This window comes from Lithobates pipiens, unplaced genomic scaffold (assembly GCF_037356315.1).
Source record: "Lithobates pipiens isolate NorthernLeopardFrog02 unplaced genomic scaffold, aLitPip1_a1.2 Scaffold_27, whole genome shotgun sequence".
In the NCBI taxonomy this organism is placed as follows: Eukaryota; Metazoa; Chordata; class Amphibia; order Anura; family Ranidae; genus Lithobates; species Lithobates pipiens.
This window is the reverse complement of record NW_027507788.1, coordinates 7,600,732-7,609,076: the sequence shown is the minus strand read 5'-3', so window position 1 is coordinate 7,609,076 and position 8,345 is coordinate 7,600,732. Positions and strand designations below refer to the sequence as shown.

General features: G+C 45.1%; 1 protein-coding gene across 1 annotated transcript in view; it reads left to right on the top strand.

Annotated features, from left to right (window-relative positions):
- The first annotated feature begins 309 nt into the window (after positions 1-309).
- LOC143933070 (IgGFc-binding protein-like) overlaps positions 310-8,345 on the top strand; it is a 32,783-nt gene continuing 24,747 nt past the window's right edge. Inside the window, exons 1-2 of the mRNA XM_077456027.1 lie at positions 310-346; positions 2,933-2,986. Of these exons, the coding sequence (XP_077312153.1) occupies positions 319-346; positions 2,933-2,986 (82 nt within the window). The 5' untranslated portion in view covers positions 310-318. The remainder of the gene's footprint in view (positions 347-2,932; positions 2,987-8,345) is intronic.

The window sequence follows — 8,345 nt, the reverse complement described above, 5'->3', positions numbered from 1 at the left end:
GTATCGAGTAGGAAGAATAAGGACCCCTGTATGGTTTCTATTGCTGTTTGTGTCCCCAATGCAGAGATCTCTATTCATCCTTCTGACCAGAAGACTGGAGGTAACGGCAAAATCCAAACTTTTGAGTTGTCACCAAAACAGGAATAGAGGAGGAAATGTGACCTCCGCTTTCCCATATTGAAAGTCTCAGGCATTGCCTTGGGGATGTGGCCGGTCTCTGGTGAGGAGACGGTTAATATAATTGATAAGGGCGGCTTTATAAGCTCTCCATAGAGAGACTTGTTGGGTCTCTGAAGGATGCATGGTGGGGGTTGTGGGATGAGGGCAACCCAAATTGGCAGTGAAGGTAAGGCACCTGTCCATGGACTGATCTCTAGGCATTGCTTTTTTATTTATTTATTTTTTTTTAGATGTTTTTACTTTTCTTGTGTGGTTTATGTTGTGGTTACTGCAGTGAAATATATTTCTTTAGAGGGGTAATAACTTTTTTTTCCCCCATGTGTATTAAATTTAATTAAAAAAAAAAAAAAAAAAAAAAAAAAAAAAACCTCCCTTTTATTTCCATTTTATTAAAACAAAAAGTAAATGCTCTGATGTGGTGAGTATTGGTGGCTCACTGCACAGTTTGTAAGTGCTGTGGTTTATTTATTTTAATTTATTTATTTATTTTGCAAGTAATGAATCGGTGTTGGCAACTGTACAAGCAATAAGGGTTTGCTTTGCCCTTCTGGGGTTTTTTATTTCATTTATTTATTTTATTATTTTTCTGGAGGGGTGGATTTTGCCCCCCTGGGGTTTTTTATTTTTTTTTATTTTATTTTTTTTTCTGGAGGGGTGGTTTTAGATAAATTTCTTGTTTTGGCTTATAATTTTTTTTTTTTTTTTTTTTTTGTCGTATGCAGTGGCTCTTTGAAATGTATCTAATCATACTTGCCTGCTTTTATGTAACAAAATGCATTTGTTTTTGCTGAATGACATGTTTCCCTGTGATCACATTGAATCCAAGTCGTGTGCTAGCAAAAAAACAAAACAAAAAAAACATTTTAATTTCAACATCGCATTTTTCGGGGATTAATTCCGAACAGAAGAAACAAGTTTTGTAAATTTATTTTTTCAAAACTTCTTCCTTCTGTTTGTTTTTAATCTCTAAAAAATGTGATGTTGAAATTTTTTTAATGGGTTTTTTTTTTTTGGGGGGGGGGGGGTTTATTTTAATTTTATTTTTTGTTTTGTTCTTTTGATAGCACATGACTTGGATTCAATGTCAAACATGTCATTTGGCAAAATAAAATAAAATAAAAAAAAATGCATGTATTTTGTTACATTAAAAAGCAGACAAGTATGATTAGAAAAAAAAAACCGTTCAAAGAGCCACTGCTGGACCACATATAAAACAAAATTTGTATATAAAAAAAAAATAAAAATAAAAACAACGCACACAAGGAGGGGGGGGGGGGGGATATTAGACAAAAAATAAAAGCATGCACACAGTATAAAAAGGTGGTATGGAAGACCACTGATTGTAAAAAAAAAAAAAAAAAAAAAAAAAAAAAAAAAAAAAAAAAAATACAATTTTGGCAAAATTAAAAGCCACGCTTTTGCTTATCTGGCTTTTCTAAACATCTAAAAGGTTTAAAATGTCATTGTGGTAGTAAACTTGAAGTTTAAATAATACCCACATGTTTCCATCCGTCACTCGGTAAGATAAAGGTTTTAATAATCAAAAAATATCTATGGGGGGGGAGGGGAAAGATGCGGGCAGCACATCAATCGCCTTATTTTCATTTATTTTAATAGCTGTGTTCAGCAGTTACAAAATACAGATCTAGAGATGGATACATTCAAAATAAGATATATAGAAATGTAATCCCCCCCCCCCCCCCAATCTCCTCTGCCAGCTCGCTGGTGTTTTCGGGCTTACAGTTTTTACAGAGGTCCTCAGAGACCTTATTGTGTCTCTGATTGCCTCTATGATCTTGGAGGACTGGAGCAATGTTGTCACTTGCGGTCTAGGGCGGAAATAACATTTTTGTTACCTTGTTTTGTTTTTATATTATTTTTTTTCTATTTTTTTTTTCTTCTTCTTTAAGAGTAAAGGAGATCTCTCCATAAAGAGGACCTGTCATCCTGTATTTCTATTACAAGTGATGGGTTTTACCCCCTCTCCTCTTCTTTTTTTTTTTTTTTTTTTTCTCCCCCCCCCCCCCCCCCCCTTTATTTTTTATTTTATTTTTTTGCCTATAGTTCTAATTTAACCTCTTGCTGACTGCCCCACATCACATACATATACAGAGAGGCAGCAGCTGGCATGCACTCTGCTGGCAACCACCTCCCCACCAGTGTCTGCCGGGACCCGCCAATCGTTCCTGAGGGAGGCAGAACGGCGGTCTGTGACAAGGACAGAGATCCTGTGTTTCTGCTAAGCAGGAACATGGATCTCTTCCCACAGTTGGCACTCCCCAGGGACACCCTTTGATCACCCCTGACATTACCTCCTTCCCAGCCAGTGTGATTAGTACCGTGACAGTGCATATTGTGTTGGCACTGAAAACTGTAATGGTGCCACTGGTCCCCAAAAAGTTTCAAGTGTCCGTTTTTGTCTGCCGCAATATCGCAGTCCCACCATAAATTGCTAATCTCCCCTATTATTAATGGGGGGTGGAAAAAAAATAAAAATTCTATTCTATAAAAATATCCCATAGTTTGTACAAACCAATCAATATACACTTATTGGATTTTTTTTTTTTAACTGAAAACATGTAGCAGAATACATATTGGCATAAATTGTCAAAGAAATAATTTTTTTTTTTTTTTTTTGATGGGTTTTATAGCAGAGCGTAAAGTATTTTTATTTTTTATTTATTTTTATTTTTTATTTATTTTTATTTTTTATTTATTTTTATTTAATTTATTGCCTTTTTTGGTTTTGCAGCAATGGGTTCCAGGCTTCTTCTGCATATCTGTGTCCTCCTGTGCCTTGGTGGTGGTAAGTGATTCTGCTTTAGGTTGGCTCCGTGGGAAATGCCACCAAGGGATGCCTAATGTTTAGATAACGCAAGTCTACTAAAAGACTTTTTTTTTTTTTTTTTTTTTTTTTTTTTTTATCATTGCAATACAAACTGGAGAGAAGGAAATCCTTTCTCTTCCAATGAAGGGTTGGAAATCATTGGACATCAGCATGGCTCTAGTTAATGCCCACCCCATAGCTAGATAAGAATCCCTTATAGCGCAAAGAAACAAGCCATTATGTAGGCAGGTGCAGTCTGTACGCCCCATTGGAGGTGGTGCTCGACCAAGTAGAAGGAAGTCACGAGGAACTTGGTTCCTCTGATTTCCTGCGTTCTCCTAGAGAACAACTGGCCAATTGGGCGCTGGTGACCTAGGTGTCTATTTAAGATTCTGTCTCCCAGGTTTGGTGCACTTTTGGCGAGTAGCTAGGGTAGGGACAGATTCCCAATATGCTCTATGCCAGACAGAGACAGAGATGGGTTCCTGAGGAGTACCAAAAGTGCAGGGACTGCACCTTCTCCTTGTAGGAAGCCTCCCAATTGGGTGTCGGCCGACCACATTCCCGCTCCTTGTTGCAGAAGCTGCCGGCGTCGCCTCAAGATAACGCTCCTCTACTATAGTTTGTAGGTCTCCAGTTGGCTGTGCTTACCCACCGAGTCTACTTGTGTATTGCTGGGGCTCCTGTTCTCCCACATCTCGGTCTCTAAGCACCATCACACCACATTGCAGCCTGCTCACAAGTAGACTCTAGAGCAGTGATGGCGAACCTTAGCACCCCAGATGTTTTGGAACTACATTTCCCATGATGCTCAACTACACTGCAGAGTGCATGAGCATCATGGGAAATGTAGTTCCAAAACATCTGGGGTGCCAAGGTTCGCCATCACTGCTCTAGAGTGAAGTCATACCTGAATAGCTCACAATGCCAAATGGAATACAGCAGCTGGCTTCAAAGGACTTGGTACAGCTCCTCCGGAAGCTAGAAGGGATATCTGTAGTAATGTAAAGGAGACCCCAGAGGGTGCTTCGAAGTGCAACAGATGAAATCTTTTATTTGTAAAAAAAAAAACTCTAAATTAGCCGATATTAAAAGCTGACATCCATGAAAACCTGAAGCTTCTGAAGCGGATGGGAACACCACTAGTGTTGGGAGATGCGCAAACTCAAAACCAGAGGATACATGAGCTCAGGGGCCAGTCTAACATGGGAACTTGGCCCATGACATCAGATGCCATAAGACATGGAGGCATGGCTATGCATTTCGAGATGTAAGAAACCCAAGTGCCCCACATGTAAAAGATGTGATACATAATCCAAAAATATTCCAGGGTGATGAACAAACCACCTTCATAACAACATTCCAGAATTGTTCTCCCCGATTTGTGATTTATGGTTTGTCTTGCCCTTGTGGCTTTTCAAATTAAGGATGTATGATCACAACACTTTGCGTGAGGTTTGTGGAGGAAGGTAAAGGCTCTGTCCAGGGCTGGACTTACCATTGGTCTTGACTGGGCTCAAGCCCATGGGGCCTCACCCAATAGGGGGGCCCCCGCGTGCCCCGCCGAGATGCATACCCGAGTGTGCTTGGCTCCGCTCAGTCACGCCCTATGATGGACATAACACAAGGACTGGGCGTGACTGTGAGCCAATCCGACTACTCTCGGCTCCGCTCGGGACTGCAAGAGCCACCGAGAGGACCCGAGAGCCCCCGAGATACACAGGACTCTGCACCATTTTTAAACTTTAAGGCTACACTGACAAGGCTGCAATGACACTGACAAGGCTACATTGATGGGCATTTTAAATTTAAGTTTTTTTCCCCAATCGTCTTTCAGGACAGCCACCTTAGAGAGACACCGGCTCCTCCCCTCTGAGGAAACACCGCCTTCATTTTCATGATTTAAGCCTCCTCCTCCCTTCGTTCCTCAGTTATGGTGTTTCCTCCGGCGGGGAGACATCGCCAAGGAACCTGAAGGCTGAATTCGGTTGGTGAATCTGAAAGCTATCCGAGCGGAGCCCCGGCCTCGTTCGGCTATCCGACCATTTATCGGTCGGTCCGGGACAGTCCTATCAGCGGGGAGCTGAAGTGTTCGTACTGTCCATATACCCTAAACTTCGCTTGGGGAAGCAGGAAGTTTATGGGGTCGTCTGTTCGTTCACCCGTGGGTGTTTCAACGGAACAAACAGTCCAGTCGGCTGGGGAAGCTGAATACTCGACTGACCTTTACACGCACTCCAATCTTCGCTTGGGGAAAGCAGGAAGTCTTTGGAGAGGTTCATCCCTGCGTTTCGCCCAGTGGGGTACTGAACGAAGGCGTCCAGGGCCCCCCTGTGTATGCAGCCGGCTGGGAGCTGGAAGCCGGACCGGTAGGCGGGCGACGTCAGTTCCGGTGGGGGCGGACCCCTTCGTTCAATCCGCGTCTTCCGGTTCCGGACGCGGCACGTGAAGGGGAACCTAGCGTTCGGCTGGTGCAGCCTCTCTTTCTACAGTCTGCACAGGTAGCTGTTGGAGGCACGTTCGTACCACGCTTCCTCAACGGGAGAATGTCCGAAGCAGAGGCTTCAAGAACTCCTGGAGATAACAGCACCAGCCACTCAAAGGTAATAGCCCTGGAGAGGGGTTCCCTTACCTTATAACCAGTAGCTCCACTGGTGTGTTTTCCCCCTAGGTGGTCGGGGGGAAGGGCAGTGCATCTGGGATCCAGGTGGAGATTGATCCTAGGAGGGGGCACTCCCGGTGGTTCTCTTAAGTAGTGCTGGTGTTTCTTTTCTTTTCTTTTTAAAGTTTATGCTGCTCTCTCTCTTTTGCTTCAGGTATCTCAGAAAGACTTAAGCAGGTCCCCCCTTGGCTCTTGGAGGAAGTGTCCTTCATGTAGAGCCTCTTTGGGGAATTCCTGGTTCAAGGCACTTTGTAAGGAGTGTTTTAAAGGCCTGGATAGCTCAGTCCGTAGCTCTGTTTGGGTGCCATTAGAGAGCAGGCAGCAGAACAGGGTGCAGATCTGGCGGCTTCTGTAAAGGTTTCAATGCCCTCAGCTCCAGAGCACTCTTTTCACCAGCACAGCAGAGTGTTCCACCTAACCCAATGGTTGTTCCTCCCACAGGTTAGGGAGAATCCAGAGGGTTCCAGAGGGAAGTTGAGGAAGAAGTGGACAGTGCCGTCTCAGACTCCCAAAGGGAGACTGAGGGTGAGGACTTGGATGGGGAACCCAAAAGAACCTCACGGTATAAACTTCCCCTGGATGAGATGGAAAGGCTCCTGAGAGCTGTCCAAATCACTTAGGAGGCACTGTCACCCCACGATCAGATGTACTAGGGCCTAGGGGGAGCGGGTGTTCCCGGGTCATGACGTCTTGATTGATGCCATCAAGGATGGCAGGATCCCGAAGGAAAACTTTTCTTTTCTGGTGCGTTAAAGCAAAGGTTTCCTTGGGCGGAAGAGGAGGCTCTCATCTGGAATAAAATCCCCCGGGTTAGATGCGGCCTTTTCTCAGATGTCCAGGCATACTGACCTGTCCTTGGGGACATGGGGGCACTTTTAGACCCTATGGTTTGAAGATGCCTGGGTTTTACCATAAGGAAATCTCTAAGCCTACCATAGCAGCCACAGTGGTGGCTCGTAGTACAAAGTATTGGCTTATCCAGATGAAGCAATGACGGCAGAGGAGTCTTTTCTATCCTCCTTTTCCCGTGCTGCTTTAGGCATTGGCATACTCTGCGGATGCTTCGGCTTAATTCATTCGATGGTATGCAAGGTCCTCGGCTCTGACCAACTCAGCCTGGAGGGCCTTAAGGCTGTAGACATGGCAGAGGGACAGGGCGTCCAAATCAAAGCTCGGTGGAATCCCTCTTTAGAGGAGACCTGCTGTTTGGGCCAGGTCTTGAAGCAGTGCTATCGCATGGCTTATAAGAAAGAGGCCTTTCCCCTTAAGAAAAAAATAGGGGGAGCAGTTAAAAAGGGTCCTTCTTCCCCCAGTGGGAGATGATCACCTCCAATCAGTTTGTGTTGGGGATCATCAAAAGAGGTTACCGTGTGGAATTTTCAGAGCTTCCCCCTTTGAGACTCCTTGTCACTGAGCTGACAAAAGGTGCCTTTCTTTCCTCTGCAGGAGTTAGAGGAATAGGAAGTGGTAATAAAGGTCCCAGCAGATTAAATAGGCAAGGCTTCTATTCTCTCATTTGGGGTTCGCAAGCCTGTGGAAAAGTTCAGGCTCATCCTGAGCCTGAATCGTCTGGGTGTCTTGGTCACCTACAGAAGTTTTTGGTTGGTTTTAACCACGGGGTGAGGGCACCTCTTCCACCAAAACTGTTTCAGGGCATCGATAGTAAAGGATGCATACCTGCATATTTCCAACGCAGAAAGCCACCAGCGTTTCCTCATGCTGGCAGGGATAACCTCGGTAGGGGTGCTACACCTTCAGTTTAAAGCACTCCCCTTTGGGCTATCCCCTTCTCCCTAGTATCTTCACCAAAGGGGGTCACCTTCCTGCGATGGTAGAGGTCCTGTCCTTCCTGCGTCTCAGGGTAGTCTCTGTGATCGTGTATCTTAACGATCTTCTCCTGTTTGTCCCTTCTCTGGCGCAGTTGAACGGGGATCCACAGCTTATAAGGGACCTATTAGGGAGCCTGGGTTGGCCTCTGAACCTACGGAAACTCATCTTAAACTTCTTCCCAAGGGGGTCACCTTCCTGAGTAAAGAGGGTCAGGTTGAGCTTACTGACATCCACGCTCCTAGCTGTTCAGTGGACGGGGTTACGTTACTGTCGTCTGCAAGCTATTCATCTTGAAGGTTTGGGGCCACAGTAGAGGGCCTTAGGACTCTTTGTTTTCGGTTCTAACTCAGGTAAAGAAGCCAGGAGCGGTGGCGTGTGACAATGCGCGCCGTCTCCCAAAGGCGCAGTCTGCGGTTGGATTGCGTATGTCTGAGTTCTAGTCCACCCTGTGTCAAATCACGAGGGTCTCTGTTGCTAGCTTTAGCACGGTAGCTCATGACTGATCACCGAATGGCAAAGGTCACAGCTGACAGTCCCGTGCTGGCAAGGTAGCAGTGAGTAACCGACTTAGAGCATTGAGATAATACTACATAGCCTGTATTTTAAAGTCCCTTTGGTGGGATAGGGGAGCATGTTTGTCACAAGGCCTAGAGTGGATTTGGCCAATATCCAAGAAGGAGGGAGTCAAAGAGACCCTCAAAATTGGAGGGAGTTGAGAGCAGTAGATCTGGTTCTCAGGACCCCGTAGAGAGTGCTCTGGGGACATTAGGTAGCAGTCATGGAGACAATCCCTTGGCAGTGGCTTACGTCAATAAAACGGGGGCTTCTGGAGCAGAGCCTTAAGGG